General features: G+C 39.2%; 2 protein-coding genes across 3 annotated transcripts in view; one reads left to right on the top strand and one right to left on the bottom strand.

The window, feature by feature from the left end:
• The window catches only part of ano8b (anoctamin 8b), a 46,176-nt gene extending 26,011 nt beyond the window's left edge, over positions 1–20,165 (top strand). The window contains exons 4-20 of one of the 2 annotated variants that reach the window (XM_087784878.1): positions 2,599–2,737; positions 2,801–2,897; positions 3,380–3,496; positions 3,792–3,919; positions 5,495–5,656; positions 5,736–5,888; positions 6,393–6,519; positions 8,278–8,333; positions 8,406–8,480; positions 8,620–8,754; positions 11,619–11,866; positions 12,847–13,006; positions 14,075–14,443; positions 15,606–15,797; positions 15,866–15,997; positions 16,942–17,052; positions 17,253–20,165. In XM_087784878.1, coding sequence (XP_087641004.1) covers positions 2,599–2,737; positions 2,801–2,897; positions 3,380–3,496; positions 3,792–3,919; positions 5,495–5,656; positions 5,736–5,888; positions 6,393–6,519; positions 8,278–8,333; positions 8,406–8,480; positions 8,620–8,754; positions 11,619–11,866; positions 12,847–13,006; positions 14,075–14,443; positions 15,606–15,797; positions 15,866–15,997; positions 16,942–17,052; positions 17,253–17,966 — 3,115 coding nt within the window. In that variant the 3' untranslated portion in view covers positions 17,967–20,165. The remainder of the gene's footprint in view (positions 1–2,598; positions 2,738–2,800; positions 2,898–3,379; positions 3,497–3,791; positions 3,920–5,494; positions 5,657–5,735; positions 5,889–6,392; positions 6,520–8,277; positions 8,334–8,405; positions 8,481–8,619; positions 8,755–11,618; positions 11,867–12,846; positions 13,007–14,074; positions 14,444–15,605; positions 15,798–15,865; positions 15,998–16,941; positions 17,053–17,252) is intronic. The other variant, XM_087784879.1, reaches the window with a different exon arrangement.
• An 89-nt stretch (positions 20,166–20,254) lies between these two features.
• Positions 20,255–23,838, bottom strand: dda1 (DET1 and DDB1 associated 1). The gene is made up of 5 exons (XM_087784880.1): positions 23,553–23,838; positions 22,986–23,066; positions 22,866–22,917; positions 22,717–22,778; positions 20,255–21,364 (listed from the first exon to the last, which is right to left on the bottom strand). The coding sequence occupies exons 1-5, from the start codon at positions 23,559–23,561 to the stop codon at positions 21,260–21,262; spliced, it is 309 nt and encodes a 102-aa protein (XP_087641006.1). The 5' UTR covers positions 23,562–23,838; the 3' UTR covers positions 20,255–21,259.
• Positions 23,839–24,333: the final 495 nt, after the last annotated feature.

Below are 24,333 nucleotides of genomic sequence, written 5' to 3'. Positions count from 1 at the left end.
TTTTAGAAAATGTGTTGTTTAATTATTGAAATTAGAATATCTAACACTGCGTAAAAAAAATATATAATATAATAATAAATATATTAAAAAAAAATATATATATATTTTTTTTAAATTCAATTAATTCAAAAAAGAAAATTGAAACTTTCAATATACAAATTATTTGATTAAACGAATCAATCAATACCAATTTCAAGATAGAAAATTATTGAGATTATTGAGTTCAATTATTTTAAAATGATAATAAAGTTTTAACATTTCAACCATTCAACCAATATTCTGATTGCTCTGATGTTCTTCCATAAACTCACTCTATAATTTCTTTTAAAGGATGTTCCCCTTTTTCCAATCATGGAAATGAAGCCATTTTTGTGTTTCTAGATGAGCAGACGATTAAAAACCCATTAGACTTGTTGTCCTCAAAAGCTGGATGGATGTTCGGCACGGCAACATTAAGAAGTGGAAGGTCGCAGACCCCTCGCTCTATCGTGCGGCCATTTAATAATCGCAACGGTCTCTGAATATTTTCTGATTTATTTCCCGTCTGGTCTGTACAAATATGGCTGTGGTGTTCGGTGCATTAACATATGACACATCTCTCATTACTCAGCCCAGAGCTCTTATCTTGCAGTTTAGATGATCCATTCCTGCTGATGTCAGCACAGTCTTTCAGATGAGCAAAACGATACTTCCCGAGATTAAACCTCCCACGAGGGCGGCATAAAGACGGAGATATTTTTGATCCAGTAACAGGGCTCTCATTACCATTTCCTCGCCGTCACGGACGCTAACACCAGGAAGTTTTTGGCTCAGCAGTCCAAACATTTGCTCCGATAGTGAACAGCTTTGTTTTCCTCCGAGACTTCTATTGTGCTGCGCTGTGATGCTGCAGCTTACAGCTCACATTTGGGCTGTAATTCATCATTCTGCTGTATAGCCTTGGCGGCTGCGATGGCCTGAAGCTGCATGATGGATGGCAGATACCTGCCCACCTAGTCAGTGCTCCTGCATGAGAGCGCGGCGAGCATTTACACACATCATGTGCAAGGAAAGGTTGAGACGTCAGCTCGGCGGAACAGAGGACATGGAGCAGCATTATTACTGCGATTTCAGCACAAAGCCGCTGGGAAGGACAGAGGGAGAGCAGAGGGGGATGATGGGACATGATGGTGGGGTGGGACGTGGGGTGGGGGGGTCTGAGATATAAAGGGACGGAGTGTAAAGGAGGGGGAGGTGAAGACGTGAGGACAGAGGAGATTAGATGAGGGGATGAAGGTTGAAGAACGATTGTCTTCTCGTTTGGTTTTAAACATTTCCGAACTACACTGCCACCTATAGGGGAACAAAAGTGAACCGTTAACTACACATTGAGGCTCAAATGAATCTTAACCGTTGTGCTATCTAAGGGTTTTCAGTTTTCTGGCCATCGGGTCACAATGACCCTGGGATAACACGAGGATTAAAGCAGCTCTATGGAAACTTTAGTAAAAACTGAGGGGTCACCAGTGGAGGTTGTAAGAAAATATTTATTCACGTTCACCAATATTCATCATCACAGCATCTTTTCTTTTCTCAACAATTAAGATACAAGGCTGCATTGTAACAGTTCCAGATATTTGCCAACTTATGTTTTCATTTGTTTATCTAAAAATACTGCAAATTATTTATTTCTGCTTTTGTTAAATACAAATATAGATCAATTGTGTTGACTTTGCTATGACAGTTTTCCTACAATTGAATTATATCTCAAGAAATGTTATATACTGTTGTTCCTATAGTTTCACAATTTATTGCAACATATTGTATCATAACACCTGCATCGTGATGAGTATCGTATCGCCAAATTCTTGCCTACTAGTCACCAGCCCTTCTGCCATAGTCAGCATATGTTTTTGCGTAAAAATTAAAAAGAAAGTCTCTTGTTGGGTCAGTTTATTAATCCTTGTAGCTTCAAAAAGAACTTCTAGTAAAGTCATGATGTAAATGAATGCAACCGTCGTCTCCGACCTGCTGCCATAGATCCGTTTGGTGGTCATCCAGGCAAAGTTGATTAGTAAAGACCATCATTAAAATAACATGCTTCTATTGTTTTTGCCATGACAAAATGAAACCAATTATCAGTAAAATGTAAAAAATATGAAAATATTCTATTGGGCGTTACTATAGACAAACCTATTTCTTTATCATTCAACAAAATAAAAATTTGGTTCAATAAATGAAAAAGAATGCTGTTTCAGTTAAAAAATATTTCGATTTAAAAATTTTGGATGCCAAAAATGTAAAAAATTAAAAAGACTCTTTGAAACATTTTTACTTGTTTAAAGAAAAAAGCCAAAAAATGTTGTTTTTTGATTGAAAAAACTTTTAATAAGACTCGACTATTCTACCCATAAAACACAGAAAGTCAGAATCAGAAACTTTTACTTCCATTGTTGTAAATACAACAAAGGAATTTATTGTGTTGGAAAATAAATGCCTTTTTTTTATTAAAAATATTTTATTAAATCAACTTGTTTTCGATTGAATAAGGAATAAACACAGCTACCGTTATTTAAACCCCTGCCTTACATGAACACGCTAAGCAACTGTTGGTGTCAGTTTGTTACGAGGTGCTGAGGAGATGGGTCTGAGGAAAAGCGTGAAGCCAGAGTTTGGTGGAGGAACACGGAGCTTCTCCTGCGAGGAGGACTACATCTACGAAAACATCGAGAGCGAGTCCTGCTTCTTCACCTCACAGGTCAGTGAAGACACACCAACAAACTAGAAAGGATCTTTGTTTACGTTGGTTTGTGCTTCTCAGGAGAGGCAGAGCGTCATCAAGTTCTGGTTGGATAATCTACGTGCCAAACAAGGGGAGGTGCTTCATAATATCAACTTCCTGGAGGGACAGCCAATCAGTAAGCAGCAGGAAACATTAGCCTTGGAATTGTTTTGAAAGTAATTTCCTCTGTCAAGGTGACATGGGATTTTCTACCATAAGTCTGCCTGTTCATCCTCAACATTTTAAATTTTATTTTTAAGCAGGATAATAAAGACATTTTGGTGGTACAACATACTTCATCTGGATTTACAATTAATAGATCAAATAAATCAAAATCTTAGTCACACAACATGTATTACTATTTATTTGTTCTAGGGTTGTTATGTACGATTGCTTGCAAATACTGCTCAGCTTGTGACACTAGTGAGGACTTTGAGATATATTTGTATATATATATTATATTATATAGTATATTGTAGTAAGAGTTTTGAAGGACCTCCTTGTCAGAGACATGCACTTTCTTTGCATTTCCCGTAATAAATGTCTGAAGTAATGACATGTTTAATGCAAATATTATTTGAATGATATGTTGTGTGTGTTTTTACCTGCTCTTTGCAGTTCCAGAGTTGAAGGCACGAGGTGTGATCCAGCAGATGTTTCCGCTCCATGAGCAGCGAGTCTTGGGTCAACTGATGAAGTCCTGGGTCCAGGCTGTGTGTGAGAAACAACCTTTAGGTCAGTCGCTGCACAACAATTTAGTCATTTGTCAATATTGAAAAAAAACATCCTATACTATGAATCCAAACATCCTCATTTCTGACTCCGGGTGAATTAATACATTCTTAAAAATTAGTAAGTATTACGCAGATAATCCGTGATCATGAGTCTGACCTTCATGTGTGTTTGAGTAAAGCTGCCTAATCTTCACTACACCTGTCGACCACGTTTATAAATACACCGTGACTGAGTTTATTGAGCACACTTTGTCTCATGTGTGGTTTTATTTTTGGTTTTTTCCGCTCTCTTTCAGACGACATCTGTGACTATTTTGGGGTGAAAATCGCCATGTACTTTGCCTGGCTTGGTTTCTACACCACATCAATGTTGTACCCTGCTGTGATCGGCTTCGTGCTGTGGATGCTCACGGAGTCTGATCAGGTAAAGAAGAAGGAACAGAACTGATCGATAATGTTACAATTTGGTAGCTATTAACAATAGATTCAAAAGTCTTCACTGAAGAAATGTGATCAGTTTTCAACATCTAGAAATATTACAGAGAATAAATGTATCACATAATCTTACAGCTCACACAATTGAAACACACACATCTGAATATCATTTAGATTTTTATGGCTTTAGAAAAGTCTGTTATCGATTAGTGCTTTTGGAATATCGATGATGAAGTCACTGAAAGACATTTTTTAATATGTGCAGTTATTCAACGTTTATCGTTAGGTTTTGTGTGTTACGGACTGTATGAAGTGTGTAACCCAAGTGCAGGAGTGAGTAACCAACTGGCAACAATATAAAGAGGAAAACGGGAACGATTCAATAAATAAAAGACCAAAAAGTCCAATAAGTACTATAACAAGAGTCCAGTATATCAAGATCTCCAAACAACAAAACATCCCCCTAACTGGGAATAAGCAGGAGGGTATAGGGGACACAATTACAGCCATTAGTCAACTCAGGGGAAATAATAAAGAAGAGAACAGGAAGTGCTAGGACAACATAATACCAAAAAAGGATTATAAGATTGTGTTTACAAAAATAATTGACAAACAAAGTTTCCTAGTGGTGGAATATGAAAATATTGAGCCTTTAAAATGGTTGAAATGTATTTTTTCCAACAACCCAACCCCCCCAAGTTATGGTCAGTTGAACATCCATTTCCTTTCAGAGAAGACCCAGGGACAGAAGACAATAATCATGCAGTGAAGTGGGAATTTTATTAAGTATATAAAAATCAACAGTGAGCAATATGTCCAAAAGATGCGCCACATGCCTAGGACTATTTTCTCAACAATCTACACATAGTCCACAGAGTCTTTTCTCTCAATACTAAGTCCAATGAACACAAAATCCCGAGGCAGGTGGCAACCAGAAGCGCAATCAACTGAGGAAGAAAAAAATAAAACACAATCAAACACCAAAAATGGAGTAACAAAAATAACTGTAACCCAGTTGGTTTAGCAAACAAGAAAAACAAGCTGACGCAGGTCTGCAGGAAGTCCAGTGTCTGAATAGAGCTGGGCTGATTGTCTGACTGCGTCTCTGCCGATGCTTGTCAGACCCCACACCTTATGACCAGTGGGCACGACAGGAAGAAACCAAACAAAATAAAACACACTACACTACATTATACACCAACTCTGGATGATATAGTTCAATGTTGGCAGGTCGTCAATAATTGGTCATTCATATTATATCAACGCTAATATAACGTGAACTACGCTTAATAACAATAATGAATGAAATAAAAATATATTGAATTTTGGAATTATTTAAGATATACCACTGTATTTATAGTCTACCTGCACACAATCGACATTGAAAACAATGTGCTGTGCATTTTCAGAAGCAATAAAAACAACAAGGGTGACTGAAATGTTACACAAAATAATTCAAACTGAACTATCATTAAACAAAACCTTTAAGATAAAAACATTATCAGATTACACATTAACAGTTATCAAAACAACTATTGGACCATCTCTGTTTTTGGTGTTTCAGACCAGCCGGGACATCTGCTGTGTAGTATTTGCACTTTTCAACGTGGTCTGGGCGACACTGTTCCTGGAGCGATGGAAGAGGAGAGGAGCTGAGCTGGCCTACAAGTGGGGAACTCTGGATACGCCAATAGAATCTCTGGAGGAACCCCGTCCTCAGTTCAGGGTGAGAATTGCCCCCCTCTACGCCGTCTTTATCCGTCCTCATCCTTCACGCTCGTTTTTTCCTTTTTCTGCTCCGACAGGGAGTCAAGCGTTGCAGTCCGATAACGGGATGCGAGGAGTTCTACTATCCTCCCTGGCGGAGACGTGTGTTCAGGTGGCTGGTCAGCTTGCCCATCTGTATTCTCTGTCTCTGTTTTGTCTTCCTGGTCATGCTCATCTGCTTTGAGCTACAGGTCAGTCAGCAGATTTAAGTCACCTTCCTCAATAAATATATGACTCTTGTAGTTAGTCAGGGCTGCACAATGTATCATATTTAATAACAGTACAATGTCCAAGTCTTAAGATAAACATCTGCCATTGACCACTTGAACATTGGTATTTATTTATTTGGTTTATTTTATTTTAAATGACTTCAACATTGGCCATGTTGTACCAAGACCAAATGATTCAGTGTTCAGTGGTTTATGTCAATATCGAGCCTTAAACGTCCCTCAAGAAAATAAATCTATTATTTACAGCAATTTTTGCAGGCTTTGCTAGTTTATAACACGATAAAAAAAATCAATAAAAGATATATTGTGCAGCCCTAGTTATGAGACAATATCATTCCTTTTCATCCGTCTGTTTCAGTGTGGTAGATTAACTTTTGTCGCAATGAAACCTCTGACATATGAGTGATGCAGGCTTGGTGTCGCTTTATGACTGAAGTAAAATCCTCCGTTTTTCTGTCCCTCCAGGAATTTGTGATGGGGATCAAAGAAATGCCTCGTTTGGCTCGCTTCATCCCCAAAATAATGCTGGCTATCACTGTGACTGCGTGTGATGAGGTGTACAGGAAAATCGCCTGCTGGCTCAACGACATGGGTAAGAGGTCGTTCTGAGGTTTCTCACTTTCATCCCTCCTTCCAAAAGGCTTTCACAGCCTCTCTTGAGGATTGGGAAATGCAATTTCATAGAGAAATGTGTCGCTGTTTTATAGATAGTATCGACAGCGTCCCTGAAAACCGCTTTGTTGAAATATTGTACTACTAAAATACTTGAAGCCTACTGAAAAATCCACCGGTTTTGTGCCTAAAAAGTGCCCAGATCTAGAAGTCTGTTTGAAGTTAAGAATAATAATTCCACTAAACGAGCAAGCAGAAAAATTAATTAAGATGAATAAAATGATAATGTAGACTTTAAATCTGTTGACACACAAATACTGTTGGTTGCTTTCAGAATATCTCCAAGGGTTTTTTTAGGCAAACATCTGATAAAGAGGGTAAAGCGTGGCGGGCCTTATCATTTTAATAAAAAACCTGGCTGATGCAAAGGTTTAACATGCCCTGTCTATGACAAGAGTACTGCAGGCTAAAATAGCAATAAAATAATAACATTGCAACATTTACACACTGACTGTTTTTAAGACTCACCTTTAAACCGGCAAATTCATAGTGTTTTGTAATTTCCATGTTTTGTACTTCCCTTTTTAACCTTTGCTTTACTCTTGATATTAAAACTTTAGTTTTACTGTTGTCTTTTTCACTGTTGTTTTATAATCTGACTGCATGGTGTCCTTGAGTGTTTTAAAAGGCAATTTATGAATAAAATCAATTGTTATTATTTATCTAAATGTGTAGAAGAAAATCCAAACATATATTAAGAAGTGATGGGAGAGATGGAGATACATTGATCACAAAGGAGGGTTGTAAAATAATTTGTCATCTGCAATGGTTCTCAACAATCTCAAAAACATGGTCGTAGTTATGTGGGTAGTATGTTGCAAGATTTTTTGTCACACCCATACAAAAAAACCAAAACAAATACACCTGGGCATTAGTGAGACACTGTACTGTGCGGGTACATTGGAGCGAACGACTGGCATACGTTCTGTAGCTGAAGTGAAATCAATGGTTTTTGGATTGAGATACAAAACCACATGAATTAAATAGAAATCTTCCCTTTAAAGGTGAAAACATCTCCCCTGGTAAGCCACAGGCAAGTCGCCTATAGAATGTGGTGTGATGAAACAAGGTCCTCAGTCAATAAATGAAGGTTTTCTAATTCAAATGATAAACTTTGAATGTCTTTATATAGATAATGAAAAAGTGGTTTAATGATAAGCATAATGATAACTTTCTGCACTTTGAGATTTGTGTGCAAAATGTAAAGTGCAATATAAATCAAATTAAATATTATTATTATTATTATAACTTGATGCCTGATTTCCTTTACTTGTGTTTTTTGTGTTAAAAAATCTATTCGTTTGAGGTATCCCTTGTGTTGTCTCTGGGTCAAGGTAAATGACCTCCCTGGCTTCCATAAATACATATGCAGTGGTAGAGGTCGTTCATCTTGATCTAGAGACAAAACAAGGGATACCACAAACAAAACAGTTGTTGAATGACTACAATCAGTTGTGTTCTTTGGGTCTCTGGGTCACCTTGAAAACAACGTTTTAAATCTCACGTTTTTCTGCTTTAACACTGAGACCATGATTTGTAAAATTGTCAAATGGTATAAATTATTTTAAAAGTGAAGATAAGCTCCTGATAAAAGATATACCAGCTGTTTTTCTTATCAGAGTTCAAATGAATAAATACTTTTGGTCCGGAAGGAATTATTTTTTCCGTTTCTCCACAGAAAACTATAGACTCCAGAGTGCCTATGAGAAACATCTCATTATCAAAATGGTTTTTGTAAGTGGTTTCCATTTGTCTCAGTTATCCATAGTTTTATTGCTGCTCTCTAACGTTTCTCTTCTCCTGCAGTTTCAGTTCGTGAATTCATATCTCAGCCTTTTTTACATTGGATTCTACCTCAAAGATATGGAGCGTCTGAAAGAGGTGAGACCCCCGCACCTCCTCCCTCGCCACCTGTCGTTTAGTCATCGTATCAATCATATGTCTGTCTTCCATCTATGCCAATCATATAATTCATCAGCTTGATTTTGTTTCATTTCCATCCATCATCCGTCCATGGAAGATGCTCCTGGTGTTGTCGTTGTTACGGAGTCTCCAGAGGCAGATTCGCGTCAATGTTCTGCCTTTCCTCTTCCTGAAGATCCAGATGCTTGTGGTCTCTGTTCCCTGGTTCTTCAAGGCATTACTGAGATCCAAAGTATGAACAATTAGAGGTCATGGTTGTTGTGTTGTCTGCCAAGACTGTGTTGGGGAAACAAACATTGCTGGATTTGGGCCTATTTCAAGAAAAAATGAAAAGAAATCCTATTATTTCGCACATTTTTCATCAATCACAGGGAGATACGTTTGTATTTCAGTTGTGCTCATACATGTCAGAAAAACAAATATACTAAAACATCAGTCAAACTTTTTTTAAATTACTTTTGATATTGCCTTTTCATTCTTTTTTTCTTTTAATTCTATTTTAATTTTTTGTGATCCCAATTTTTTATTTTTTTCTACTTTTACCTACTACTTTACTAAGTGTTTAGCATAATTTGACCAGATCCATAATTGATCTAAAGATCACCTTATCGACATGAACATTAAAGTACTTAAACTAAAACTTCTTTATGACCATATATGCAATGTTTGACTCCTGCATACTTCTCTTACATAAGCAGAATTTAGGGAGTCAACAAAGTTTGTTTTTCCTCTTCAAAGGGTGCAGGGTTCAAATCTACTGCAGGTGTCTCTGTGTGGGTTTGGCATGTTCCTTCTGTGCTCGTGTGCCTTCGTTATATGAATGTTGTTTCTTGTGTGTGCTGTGAACTTTGCCCAGGGTGAGTGTGTAATCCTCACTGGAACAATTCTAAAATAAAATTCAGTAGAACGTGCAGCGTGCCCTGAGAGAGGAGAGTCAGTTCACTGCTTCCTTCAGATTAGAAGGATCCATCTTGGAACAAACAACTGATAATACCTCTTTAAGAACAAAGTCGTAACTGCTTTCATTTGTTTTGAAACCAAAAATGTTCAAACACCAGCTTTAAAATATGCTGTATCCTCTTGTACTCTACTAATTGCCGGGATTTTCATTACTTTAGCTGCGGAGGGAATAATTACTGCTGCCATCTAGTGGCCAGCAGATGAAACAAAACTAACTAACTAAACAATGAGAATATTTACATATTTAAAAATCCAATTATTTAAATAACTATTTAACATAACTTTAAAATAAATAATATATGATTTCAAAGCAAAAGAAAGAAAAGAAAAGATACAGTGACATTAAATACAAGGATTATGAAATGTGTTAATATTTTCTCACCCCCCTATTAAAAAGCCACTAAATTAATGTTACATCAAGTTCTGACAAAGCTGAGGAAGGAGTTCACATTGAGATGGAGAACCGCAGATCTATTATTAAACTTGAGGATGTTCAGAGAGACAAGTCAGAAGAAGTTAATGTGTCGCATAAGACTGTTCTTGTGATAAGATGTGCAACACTTTAAGCCTTGTGTTATCTCAGGGTCAAGGTGACCCAAAGGCCCGAACACAAATGCGTTTGTGTGTCTCTGTTCACCATGACCAAGAGACAACACAAGGTTTAAAAAATCTTGTTTTAACAAAAAAAGAAAATTGAGTTGATTTAGTGTATTTTAAATATATTTTTTCCAGCTCAAAATAGTAACTCTTGAAAAACAACTTTTTGTCTCTTTTTCAAACCAATGACTATAAAACTTCCCAAAGAAAATCTGGCAGATAAACAGTTAATAGTTGGAGGCATTATTATAATGACTAACCACATGAAGTTAAACTAACAGAGGCTGAAATATTCAACCAGGAGTTGTGCCGTAGGAGGTAAAAGGTATTGACTTGAACTCTTGTACTCTTGACTCTCAATACTCACCTTTGCAGTTTCAAGTTCAACAGTACATACAAACCAGTAGCTCCTTATATATGCACAAGATTTAATCTGAAACAGCTACGACAACAGTAAGTAAGTAAGTAAGTCATTTATATTTGTAGAGTGCTTTTCCAGACCAGGGTCACGAAGCGCTTAAACAATCAAAACAATATTCAATAAAATATATGCCTAAAGCAAAGAAATAAACCTTCTCACGGTAGTTCTCAAACACAGGGATGTGGGAAAATTACAGTTTATTTTACTGTTACTGTTGTGACCCAAAAGAAAAAAAATGTTACAGAGAAAAAAAACATAAATATAATGTGAACAATGAAAAAAAACACAATATTGGATAAAAATGGATGATTTAATGTACTGTACTTACTGTACGTAGGGATAGTAACAAGTGTACAACTTTGTATCTACTGTGGTAACTCATCGTAATGCGGTTTACCTTACTTATGTTGCCAACAATAACTCCCATGATGCCTTTCTACACACTGCTCTATTTAGAGATGGCTGATTGGTCACTACGATATTGTATTTGAATCCATCTATTTCAATTTAACTATGTCAAAGGTGATCGACAGCTGTGTTTGGTTGGCGGGCGGCAAAGTACACAGTTATTTAGAGGGTTGTTTTGCAAGGTCAAATAAATATGTTGAATTAAATTGTTTAGCGTGGGGGGTTTCAGAACAGAACCCCCCGCGCTAAACAAGGGACCACTGTACATTTTTCATAAGATTTAAGATAACATGTATGATGTCATTATCTTATTTTTCTTTAGTTTTTTAAGGCAAACGAAAAGTGAACATTTGAGAAGAGTTCAACCATGTCCCTACATGATCACAAGGGTCACCTTCAAATAGTCCAATCTAGAGTTTATTCCCAAAAGGGGTGGAGCCTATCATAGTAATGTGGGACAACAGCAGTAGAGCCGTCACACACACCTACAGTCATCAGTGTGTTTGTGACCTCTGGGAGGCAATCAGAGGGTCAACACTTCCTCTCTAGTATTGTTTGGTTTCTCTGGGATGAGGTTTAAAGTGAGCTTTCAGAGGTTTCATCTTCTGGGTCTGGTTTGTCTTTGATTCTTGCATTGGAAGTGGGCTTGCGTTCATGCTCTCATGTGTGGGCGAGACAATCACCGCTTCATTCCTCCCTCCTTCTCCCAGATGCTGGCCACTCTGCTCATCATCCGTCAGTTCCTGCAGAACGTGAAGGAGGTGCTGCAGCCTTATCTGTACGAGCGACACAAGCTGGGCGAGCTGACGCCGCGAGCCTTGTGGGACCTGCTGCTGTCAGTGCTGCTCAAGTACGCCCGGCTGGCAGCGGGTCAAGCCCAGGACACGCCCACTGACCAGTCCATGCCAGGACCTGGTCTCAGGGGCACCCGGCCAGGGGTGGGCCCGCCAGAGAGAAGGTCATATTTATATCCAGTCATCCAGACAATGAGTCGAGAAGATGGTTTTAATATAGTTTCTGATTTATATTCAGTTTGTGTGGCGAGTGTCATGTGACCAACAAACTGCTTTATAGCAACATATAAAGTACTGAGAGACTTACCAGTAAAATAAACGCAGAGACAACAAAATCCATAGAAAAATATTATGGTTTGGGGCTTTAAAAAATGCTAAAATAATCCCTGACTCTTTCAAGAAACATCTTACTTACATCTTACTACTCATGTTGTAGATGCCATCTTTGTTTTGCTGCAGGACTTCTTCTATGACTTTTAACGTGCTCTCTACTGTCACCCTTAGGTCATTAATGATGAAGTATATCCTTGCTGTCAATTACATTTTGAATATTTTGAACTGAAATGTTTTAATTTTTTTTAATTTTTATAATTGAACTATTAACTATTAATCATTTCTCTATAGAAGTGTTGGATTGGATTTTTAAATAGTTCATTTAACTTGTTGTTTAATTCATTATTCAATAAAAACAAATTCAACCTTTCACTATAGAAATTTAATTAAAAATTACATGCTTGAAAACAACACTTAAAGAACATTTCAATTAAAAAAATAAAGATAAGAGGTCATGAATTAAACTAGATTTTTGATACAATCAGTTTGAAATATGGTCCAAATAACAAATTATTCCTGGACCACTTTAACTTTTAATAAAAAAGATAAAATACCTTCAATATTCACTATAGAGCATGATTCAATGTATTGTATATATAAGGTGGTTGATATGAAATAATTCAGAGTAAAGTAAATCCATCTGTATTTTTTTGTAACTCATTCTTTGAAGAGCAAATCAAACCTCCACAGAATTGTGCCTTGATTTAGATCTAGATTATAAATAGACAACGTTAAATATAAACTTAAAAGCTTCACTGTATTGGAGAAAGAAGTGGTTTGTTGTCTGACGTCTGCCGTCGACTCCTCTCAGGGAGAAGAAGTGTTTGAACGGAGGATGCGGGGTGCCTGACGAAGAGGAGGGAGGAGAGAAGGATGAAGTCGACAGCGGGAGGTTCAGCGAAGGAGAGACGGAGGAGGAGGGCGTCCTGGACTGTGGCCTGAAGCTGAGGAAAGTCAGTTTCATCGAGAAGGTAAACAGACCTGGAGCTTCATGTACTCACTGATAGTTGTCCAGATGAATCTGGTTGTCATAATGTATGGAAGTCTGTGTCATCAGAATATTCAATGTTAAACTTAACAACTCAAATGTAAAAAAAATGTATGTGGTTTAGAAAAAATTAAAACATTTATTGTTTGGAATCAATATATAAAACTCTATGTGTGAAAAAAAAGTTTCAATGAAAGTTTTTTAATTCAATTTTTAAAAAACCTAATTGATGGTTCCTCGCACGGTTCAGGACCAGAGGAGAGAAATCCTTCCAGACTGTTGCTCCTAAGCTTTGGAACGATCTTCTTCTATCTCTGCGCTTGATGGATCTACTGACTCCTTCAAGAAAAATATTAAGACCTTTTTATTTGTGCAGGATTTTCCTTGATTCTCTGAGACTGAGTTTTCTCTGAGACAACTGTGTTTGTCTCGGTGTTGTCTTGACCTTTTAAGTATATATTTTATTGAGTTTTGTTTTTATCTTCTAAGCGTTTGGTGACCCTGGTCTTGAAATCGGTCTACAAATATAAATTAATTACTTAAATATTCTGATGCCATTAATGTACTATTATAATATTCACATGGTTTTATGAATATAACCGGCAACAACAATTACTGTTCCTACATGGATTCAAAATTTAATTGTAGGTATATTTTTGCCAAAAAATAAAAAATTCTGTCCATCAATCTAATGTTATTTAATTTAATACATATATGTTTAATTAATCACTAATAGTGACAACATTTCAAGCTGAGAGTATTACTGACTGAGGACGAGAGGATACAGTCGACTCCAGCAGCTTTTAAAGCTGATTTTTGGACATATTTTGGTTTCAGAACAAAATAAATCAGCGACGACTTCAACAAAAGTCATGTGATCTGTAAATACTGCAACACCAGAGTCAAGTACTCTAGAATACTACAAATATATTCTTGTTCCAACATCGTCCCGGTACTGTGATACGTATCATATCATCAGATTCTTGCCAAGACGCACCTCTAGTCTTAGGCCTGAAGTTACATCTTTTTCTTTTTTTTTTTGTGGGTGCAGATGGACAGAAGGATACATTCTTCCGGGGCGAACACTGAGAGCAGTTTTCTAGAAGAAGGAAGCCCGACAATGGTGGAGAAGGGCCTGGACGGCGCCTCAGTCTTCGACATGTGCGAGGACGAAGATGACAACGGGATCCACGACGTGAAAGATCAAGGTGGCGCCGGTGCTGCCGCTGAGGGCGGTGGAGCTGCCGGCTCGCTCGCCTCGGGCTCAGAGAGCGGCGCCGTGCGACACAGACGCAGAGGCCGGAGCGTGGAGAGGAGTGCTGTCAGAACGAAGAGGGAGTCGTGGATCAACCCGCCGGAGGAGAAACCCAACAACACGCTGACTCAGGCGGAGATGGAGAGCTGCATGCAGACGTATGAGGTAACACTGAACCACAATTGTGTCGTATATTTGTTTCATCCTGGATAGTCTCTTCAATCACATTAAATCACTTTTATTAATTACATTTTATTTCAAGTGTCAAATCAGAGGTATCTCTAGAAGTAAACTTTTACTTGAAGGCATATATAGAATATATTAGGTGATAATTTGATGCATATGGAAATTGTTCAAGTTTTTGAAATAAAATGATGACAAGAATTGTAGATTCATATTTACAACTTTTTTTTAAGTCAATGTGTTTTAAAAACACATTTTTAAATTGACCTACGATTTAGTAGATTGTCCTATGGATGTGTATTGGCAATACAACGTCACATTATATGTTTAACGATACGATGAATTTGGATATGAAGTGATACTGTAGGATAAATTGTGTTTATTTTAAAGAAAGATCTATATACTGATCACACTAATCATGTTTAATCATAGGAAAACTGCCATAGCAGAGTAAACACACACGGTTGTTACATGCTTAACATCATCTTACTGATTTAGAAATCACATTTTTGGTTTTTCACAAAAGAAGAAAAACAGAATCAAGCAAATTAATATTATATTATATTATATTAATATTTCTGCCGGACAATTCACCCATGAAGAGAAAGATCTGTATTTTAAATATTATTAATGATTAATGATAACTAATCTGTTGATTTAAGTGTCTTAAATAGATCTTGAACTTCTATTACTATACTCATCAGTGTCTGTTTTTACAAAACTCTCTTTTCGTTTAAATATTTACAATAGAAAGGGTTCTTAAGCTCCGCCCACTGAAAACACTTTCTTTATCTGGAGATTAAATCTTGTTTACCACAACCACACCCTCTCTGGTGTGATAGTAAATAATTCAGGTGTGTCACCCCCCGTCATCTATCCTGGAGGAGTGAAGACCATTATTAAATCATAATTAACTCAGCTCTTAAAACCTCTCTTTCGCTGTGATTTTGTGAGAACTTTATATGTAAAAACTTCTTAACATGGTCATGATGAGGGACTTCCTGCATCTTGGAGAGGAAAACTTCAACAAACTTGTTTCATGTTTGAAACATGAGAGTGAATCAGGAGAGTTGGGGTTTTACATTAGATGTCTTGTATGGGCGAAGCTTTTTCTCATTTTAATGAAGGATCCATTTGTCTCCAGGACACCTTCCAGGACTACCAGGAGATGTTCGTCCAGTTCGGCTACGTGGTGCTCTTCTCCTCGGCCTTCCCTCTGGCCGCCATGTGCGCTCTCATCAACAACATCATCGAGATCCGAAGCGACGCCTTCAAGCTGTGCACCGGCCTGCAGCGGCCCTTCGGCCTGAGGGTCGAGAGCATTGGACAGTGGCAGGTGAGGAACCAACCCGACTTAACTGGCTGCACAGCAACAACTGAGAGCTTCTCTTGTCTCCTGCACAGACGGCGATGGAAGCCATGGGTCTGATCGCCATCATCGTCAACTGTTACCTGATCGGTCAGTGCGGGCAGCTGCAGCGTCTCTTCCCCTGGCTCAGTCCAGAGATGGCCATCATCTCCATCGTCATCCTCGAGGTACTCACAAGGTGCACTTATCATAGTGTAGCACTGAGGCCGCAAGATTTTCCCGTGGACCCTAAATGTCTAATTAAACAGATCTTTGTATCCGTTTGAAGCTCTTGCAATAGTTTACTGCTTCACATGTTCAAAACACATGCATAATTCATCTGTCTGCCCCCCTCTACTTATCGATGGTAAATTCCTTCTCTGTACCGTGCAGATTTGACGGTAGTAAACTTTTTTTTGGCTTTCAAATCACATTTTATTTTAATAATTGTTATTTCATGGTTTATTTTTAGATGAATTTTGTATTAGATAAAATATTGTTGTTTTTATTGACAATTATAGCAAATGTTCACAGCGTGATGTTTGTGTTGCAATTAAACTTCTGGCCACTAGACTAATTAGATCAGCTTAAGTTACAACGATATCCCGGCGATGACTGAGGACGAGAGGATACAGTCATCAGCTTTTAAAGCTGATGTTTGGACATATTTTGGTTTAAAAACAAATGAAACGACTTTACGACTTCATCTTGTCTGTATATCCTGCAAAACCAGAGTCAAGTACTCTTACAATACTACAAATATATCCTTGTTACTACAGTATTGAATATATCCTAATATATTGTATCGTTGCTGCTTATTGATCCCCAGATTCTTGCGAAAACACTTATCTCAGGCCTGAAGAAACGTTTTTAAATATAAGCTAAGTTATTGTCCTGACAAAGTTATTTTTTAGAAATGACTATAAATAACTTTATCTGGTCGTGTGAAGAGAAAACACTGATCATTGTGAAGATTCTAAAAAGATCCGTCCCATATTCAGACTTAAAAAACAAGATCAGATGTGCAGCAAGATAAGCAGCTTATTTTTCAAGTTGATTTTATCAGTTGTTTCTCTCAAGAAAGTATTTAACATATTTTATCGTTCTCTTCCGTGTGTACTTTTATTACCAGCACTTTGCCATCCTGCTGAAGTACCTGATCCACGTGGCCATTCCTGACATCCCCGCCTGGGTCAAAGAGGAGATGGCCAAGCTGGACTTTCAGCGGAGAGAGGCGTTCAAGGTAAATATTACATATAGTATATAGTACATAAGTATCTGAATATATTGAAAGGTTGGATTTAACCTTTCATATTTATGGTAATGGTAAAAAAAATCCGTTCAAGATTTTGTTTACACATAGAAGTTTATATTTTTAATCCAATGATTCAGACCTTTTTTCATTTGTAGCCTTTTTTTATACAATGTTTCCTTCCTCCACAGAAGCACGAGCGTCAGGCTCAGCAGCACTACCAGCAGCTGCAGAGGAGGAAGAGGGAGGAGGAGGAGCGGCAGAGGCAGCAGGAGCACAGCAACCGCAGAGAGAGGGAGCGGGACGACGGCAAGGGCGACTCCTCGGGGGACCACCACCACGACAAGAGTCATGGGAGCAAATCCCGGACGGGTTCCGGAGGAGCGGGGGCGTCCGGCGGGTCGGACAAACCCAAGAGGCCCAGCTCGCTGCTGGCCAACAACAACGTGATGAAGCTGAAGCAGATCATCCCGCTGCAGAGCAAGTTCTCCTCCGGCGGAGCTCGCTCGCCACAGTCGCCCACCGGAGCCGAACCCAAGCTCCCGGGCTTCCTCAGCTTCAAGTTCCTCAAGTCCCCCGACAACAAGAAAGAGTGTTCCACGGGTGCTGCCAGCGCCGCGTCAACGTCTGCCTCGTCATCATCATCATCAGGTAGCAGCTCTCAGGAGCGATCCCAGTCCCCCAACAAAGCCTTCAATCCCGGAAAACTCTTTAATTTTGGGAAATCTGAGGGCGTGAACGGGGCGCCCGTCCACAGATCTACCGAGGGATCCTCATCATCGTCACTACACACGTCCAGGTCCGACTTGAACGGCATTCCCGATGAGATCCCCTCGCCCGGGGGCGAAGGGACGGAAAACGGCCACATGTCGGACTCGGACACGGGCGGCCCGAAGGTCCAGTAGCTCCAGAGCGGTTCTGTTGGGTCTGAGGCGAACATGTGGTGACAAACACAATCATAATCCTTCCGTGTCTGCAATACAAGAAGAAATGCATGAGCTGCATTTCTCATCTTTTCAAGCCTTTACAAGCAAAAAGTTGTTTCTTGATTTCAACAAAAAAAAGGTCCGGGCCCGGCTCCGGACTGAAGGGGTCACTGGTTCTACACCCGAGTGTTTTGTAGACGTCGTCCGAGCGGCGACTTTAGATCCTGTCTTGTTTTGAACTGTGAAGATTCCTGGGTTTTACTCCCAGACGGCGAGCAATACGGAGAACTGTATAAACCCTGAACATTAACGACATCTGCTTTATTTTCAAAGCAGAGGCGACGAATCACTTCTTAGTAAGACGGGAATTCTTGGAATGGTTTTCTGTAGCTGCTAGATTTGAGACACGATTTCAACATGAACCAATGAGGGAGTTCCGTTTGCACTAAGCTGGAATGACACGTTTTTATTTGATGTTTCGACTTCTGCTTCAGCTTCTGTTTTTGCTTCACATTTTTACAAACGATATCACAAAGTTCTATCTCGGATCAGGGCTGCACCCTATTATTGAATTGATATTCAAATGTTTGGTCGAGAGCTTTTATTTTGAAATGTTCACTTGATTAAATAGTCAATGTGGTCAAATTGCGGCCAGGGGCCCACATTTAGCCCTTTGACTGGATTTCTGTGGTCTTCATGACGTCAAAGGAAAACTCAGACAGATCATGTTAACAAATAACTTTTTTTTAAATCATGTTATACATTTCTAGTTCAACTCTAAATATGGCTATGGAGCTTTTCTTTAAGCACTTTGATCCAATCGCTTTTTTTTTTTTACCTTTATTGCCCCTCAAAAAGGTTTGAGTGAATATTAAAAGAATATTTTAGAAAGGCAGTTTATATTCGATTATTTTAGAAGTTGTAAAATAATAATTTTAGCCTATTAAGCATATTAAATTTGCAATTTTACTGTTTACATTATATTTAGGCTTTTTGCGTCTTTGTTTTCTTGAGGGCCCCTACAACAGTTATTTTATAAAATGTTGCCCTCTGAGGAAAATTGAAAGCCCCCAACACTGTATTAGGCCTTGATAAATCTGGCGTGGGAACTTGTGGGACGCGGTGCAGCCCTGACCCGAGTGCTGGTCCTGGCCTGTTGGACTTCAACTATGCATCTTCACTGAACTCTGGCAATAAAACTAGCAGATGTGCAGCACACTCGCTCCGGCCTGGACGACAAACACCTTTTCATTTGTTCCATTTCTCTCTCGTTTCACCTCAACTTATTCAAAGTGAACTCTTGGTATAAAATAAATATCATGGTATAGATGGAGGAATAAATAAGCAGGTGGTTTCTCTGATCTCTACTGTAAATGATGGTAGATACTGTCACCCAATAAGACATTCTGTGTGTTGTTAAATGCTGCGCCAGAGTGGATGATAAAGTCACAATCAGCGGATTAAACTTCTGTTATACCAGAGTGCACACTGTGCATCTACCAATATTTTGATGTATTATGTGTGGTACAAAGATGGTGCATAATAAGCTTTATGAGGGTACATCAAGGCTGAAAATATTGTAAGTAAAAGTAGTAAATACTCAAGTCCATGTGCACACACTTGGTACCATGAAGGTACATATGGCTCTTCTTCAGTTGCTGAGATGATGATCAGTCACATTCTTTGTCAGTCACAGACTTTTGGATTCCTAACGGACCCCCTGGTATCTCCCACTGGACAAGAGACTAAAACAGTGAAACAGTTGTCCTGCTATGGTGACTAAAAGCATGGCATGTGTGGAGTGTTTTAAAGATCAACATGGTACCAACAGTTGCAGAGATGGAGATGTACATCAGAGGCGGATATGGAAAGATTTCCCTCAATCCTGCACCACTTCATCACTCAAGGCTCGGTCCATCTTGGACTCGGCAGCTACCTGTTCATCCACACCTGTTTCAAGCGAGCGCTCTGTCGCCACCCCCTGGTGAGATGTTTCACTGCAGCTACGTTCAAACCTCGTGCTTGAAGGAACTGGAAATCATTCGCTCTTCCACTGTACAAAACAGATGTTCTAAAGACACGAACAGAGAAATGGGACTATTTATTTCTTTTAATTTATTTTGTCATATTTTTCTAAGACGTGAGAATAAAAGGTTAATAAAACGATTTTAAATTGCAGGAGGTTGTGTTTTTATTGTGTGTTCTGGACCTGACTCAGCTTTAGGTGACACAAGGAAGCACATTGACAAGATCACGAGATCAGGAGACCAGTTTTAGTCCAGTTTTATTCCAGCAAAGCCTAAAAAGAACAAGTCTGAGCCAACACACACATGATGGTGGAACAGTCTCAGCAGAAGCGTCACAGAACCAGACGGCATATTTACACTGCCTGCAGGAAGACAACAATTGCGTCGCAGTTAGGTTATCGATGGACAGGAGGTGCTGGTTCAATGGGTCAGAGAAGTAAAAAAAATTAAAATAAAAAAAAGGGGGATCATCTTCCGGTGAGACTAGGCAGAGACTGATGCATGTATTGCTGGTCTACAGTGTGTTCACTACTCTCAGACAAGTCTGCATGAGATTGCTGATCCCAAAAGGAGAACTGAACCTTGTAAGGCCTTGAACCAATGAATAGCAAACATCAAACATAGTTACAAATCGAAAAAAGACTGACAAAAACTGCACCATAGGATCCTCAACCCTTTTCTCAACAAAAATTTGCAACAAGCATTTTTTTTTACACATACAATAACATTCCTAGTATCAGTTTGTGTCGAGATCAGATACAACTTAAGAGAAGTCAAGAAGAAACAGACCAAGTCAGAAAACTTGTAAAAGTCGCTTCTACTTTCCGTCACAGTGTGGTTGAAGTCGGACAGTAATGCTGCAGCGCCCTCGTGTGGTGGACGAGCGGGCAGTGTAACTGGGTGGAGGGGATGGGGGTGGGGGGGGGGGCACTGTGGCTTGGCAGGAAGCGTACAGAAGCGATAATAAAATATAGTTTTTAAAAGTCAGGGGAGATGGTTTTGCTTCGTCCTTCTCTGGTCTTTGACGTCACACACCTCATGTACACAAACACAGATTCTAATCGACTGACCCGTTTAAACAAAACTGTGTTGCTTCGTTGAAAGATATGTTCCACGTTTGGCAGAAAAAAAAAGCATCAATTGAACATAAATGCCTTCAGTGTGGATATTGGCAACATCCTCTATACACGCACCTCACACACAAATGCACTCACATCCACACACGCACTCAAACACACACACAACTTATGAGTCGTCGTTCATCTCTTGGCTGTCTGTCCGGGCGATTTTTCTCGGGGGCGCAGGACTGTCGCCATCCCCTTGTTCCTGTTCCCTCTTCTTCGCTGCGTTCTGTTGGAGAAAGTTACATCAGTGGTCTGTTCTTCTTAAACCTAATTTACCAAATAAAAGACCTCCAGCGCCCTCTAGAGAGCGGCAAACCAACAGCGAACAATGAATTTGAAGGCACAATCCATAACAACACTAGCTTAGGCACCTCAATGATGTAACACAAGGCAGATTGTGTCGACTCAGTTATACCATTGAGCTGCCTTTACTCACCTGAACCAATCAGGAGAGAGTATTTATGCCCTCATAGTGGGCTTTGTTTTAAAGCACTTTACTTGAGACACGTCTTTTGACTCCCCCAGCTTAGTGATTGAGGTTTTCTTTTTAGTGATGACGAGATGATGCCTCATGAGCCACTGAAGCCTTCCATCCTTGGACCAAGGCTTTGTGAGGCTTCATTTGCTCTACCACGCCATCAAGTGGACAATAGGTGTAAAGCTGTGAAATAATCTTTGCTTAAATGATTTAGAATCAGAACCAGAAACACTTATTGCTATATTTTACGATGTGTGTGACTGAAAGAGAGACATGAAATTGTATTTTGTTAACCATCTGAATATCTGTACCTCGAACATCACCAACACAACACGCTTTACAAAAATCCACCTGGATTACTCGACACACTACTACTTTGTTTTCATCTTGGGAAAAAATCTTACACTCTGTTTCATATTAATATTCTTTTGTTTTCTTCAATTCAGCTTATTGATTTTTCATTTTAAAAAATAGAGTAAAAGTTGATTCAACCATAAAAACACTTTTGATTTTTTTAGATTAGTCGACTAATCTGTTGTATTAAAGTTAACTTAACACACACAAACACACACACTATATATATGTATATGTATATATATTATGTGTCTTGACCTTTTAAGGATATATTTTAACTGTGTTTGTGATCGTTAAAGCTCTTGTGACCCTGGTCTAAAAAAGGCACTCTAGAATTAACCATTACTTAATCACATTATATTTTCAACAATACAAAACTGTTGTAGCCTTGGTTCAAAGTCAGTGAACAAAAAACGCAGACATTAGTTGCTTGAGTTCAACATAATATTGAGGAGAATAAAATCTTTCCAAATATTTATTTGATCGTTTAGATTCTATGTGCCAACTTTTTCTTATTTTATATCAATTTTTTTCTACTCTCAAACATGATTCAATTCTGATACCCTATGAAATATTTTCATTGATAATAATTCCAAAATGAATTTTTTAAAAGTTTGATCCATCTATCAGAAACATACATATTTGGTTACCGTTTGTGCACATCAACCTCTACATTACGTTGATGTTGCACGAGAAAATATTACAAATTGTGTGGTATTTTGTAGTTTGAGTAGAAAACAACTAACCTTTTTGTCCCACTGCTGGTGAAGGTAGCGCAGAAGGATGTTCGTTTTCTCCGTAACAATAACTGAGAAGTTAAAAAGAATAGATTATTCAAGTGTCTGCTAGCAAAGCTGCTGTTGAACAAGTCTCCATCCTTTAGTTTAGTCCTTACTCTGTTCAGATGGGTATTCACGCGTCGGGAGGTAAACTGATGGCCTTCGGTTCTGGAACAGAGAAATATATTCATTGAATATGTGGATTCATGGTTCCACAGAATGACAAAACAACTCACCGAAGCTTTACAAACGGAGTCGGCATGGAACCGGCTGAAGTTGCTCTTGTTGTAGACAGGAAGTCCTTTCAAGAAATCGGCCTGGAGAAAGAAAAGATGACTGAAAACAGATCAAAATCTCATGCAGTGTTCCTCAGTTTCAGAGCTTCATACTTATTATCATTATTGACGAACAAAGTAAAGAGAACTCTAAACAGAGACACATCTGATCTGAACCTTGGACAAATAAGAAGTGAATCACTTTTGTCGAACATGACTATGAGGATGATGAAGATGATGGAGCCAGAGAGCCTGTGCTCTGGTCCCTCGTTGGGCGTTCCCTCCCCCGGAGATGCTAACATGCTAACCGGCGTTTACATAGGAAATAAGGGATTCATAATGTAAACATGCCAGTCACGAATCAAACGTGCTTCTGGTGTTTGTATCCAGACATATAGCTCTGCTGTGGCCTCCAAGAACACACATGCACCCTCAGAATAATGTCGCCATCAGGTCGTTCCTCATATAGAGGTCCATTATCGAGCACTTTGCTCCATCGCGTCATGATATTCTTCAGTCGAGCTGCACCTTCTCCATGACAGTCGAGTGCAGGACGCCGGCTCCTCGCTCGGTGTTGCTGTCCAGGTCGCGCTTGTCGTCGCAGCTAGCAGCGTTAGCTCCGCGGGCAGCTCCGAGTGCGACGTCCAGGTGGCTTCTGCCACACAATTCCACGACACCCACGGCGGCTCTCAAGACTCCATGCTCGACTGGGACGAGTGTAAACAAAGAGAAGCCGGCGGCTATTGCATGAGTTAGCAGAGCTAGTAGCTACACGGGCTGCTTATGCTAGCGTGAGGAGTGCGGACGCCTTCGCTACGCCTCCCGGCAGCCTATTGGTCAACTCTCCAGCCGACGTATATCAGAGTGGCCAGTCGACCAATCAGGAAGCGGATTAAACATGACGTATCACTAGCGGAAGTAGCTCGTCCCTAGTTGCGTGTTACTCAACACTCCTGCCAGCCAGAGGCGCAGCTAGAGTGAACTCAACCCCGGGGCGAATCCCGCCACCCCATAACCACGTATTACAAATCAAAACATTACGTAATGTTTAGTTCGATCTTTCAATAAAGTTTTGTTATATTTCTTGTTTTTTTTTGCGTCATTTGTGTGATGAAGAGAAGCACATTTTTTCTGTTTATTTATGACAGTGGAGGGCTTTTACGTTTCCTCAGGAGCCACGTTTTGTACAGTGGCTGTTGTGAGGGGCCCTCAAGCAAAGACAATTAAGGAGCGGCAAGCATTGATATAACAAGGGGAATAAATAAATAAAGTCAAGCTTAATATGCGGGAATATTAAACAAAAAAAAAA

This window comes from Callionymus lyra, chromosome 2 (assembly GCF_982586985.1).
Source record: "Callionymus lyra chromosome 2, fCalLyr1.hap1.1, whole genome shotgun sequence".
Lineage (NCBI taxonomy): Eukaryota > Metazoa > Chordata > Actinopteri > Syngnathiformes > Callionymidae > Callionymus > Callionymus lyra.
Note: the sequence above shows the minus strand (reverse complement) of the source record. Positions and strands in the feature narration are given on the sequence as shown.

What these genes read in the sequence shown, in the direction of transcription:
- dda1 (XM_087784880.1), bottom strand. An exon ending in ACTCCGTTTGTAAAGCTTCG is followed by an intron (nt 22,918 to 22,985) that starts GTGAGTTGTTTT and finishes TCTCTGTTCCAG; the next exon opens with AACCGAAGGCCATCAGTTTA. An exon ending in TGAATACCCATCTGAACAGA is followed by an intron (nt 22,779 to 22,865) that starts GTAAGGACTAAA and finishes TTAACTTCTCAG; the next exon opens with TTATTGTTACGGAGAAAACG.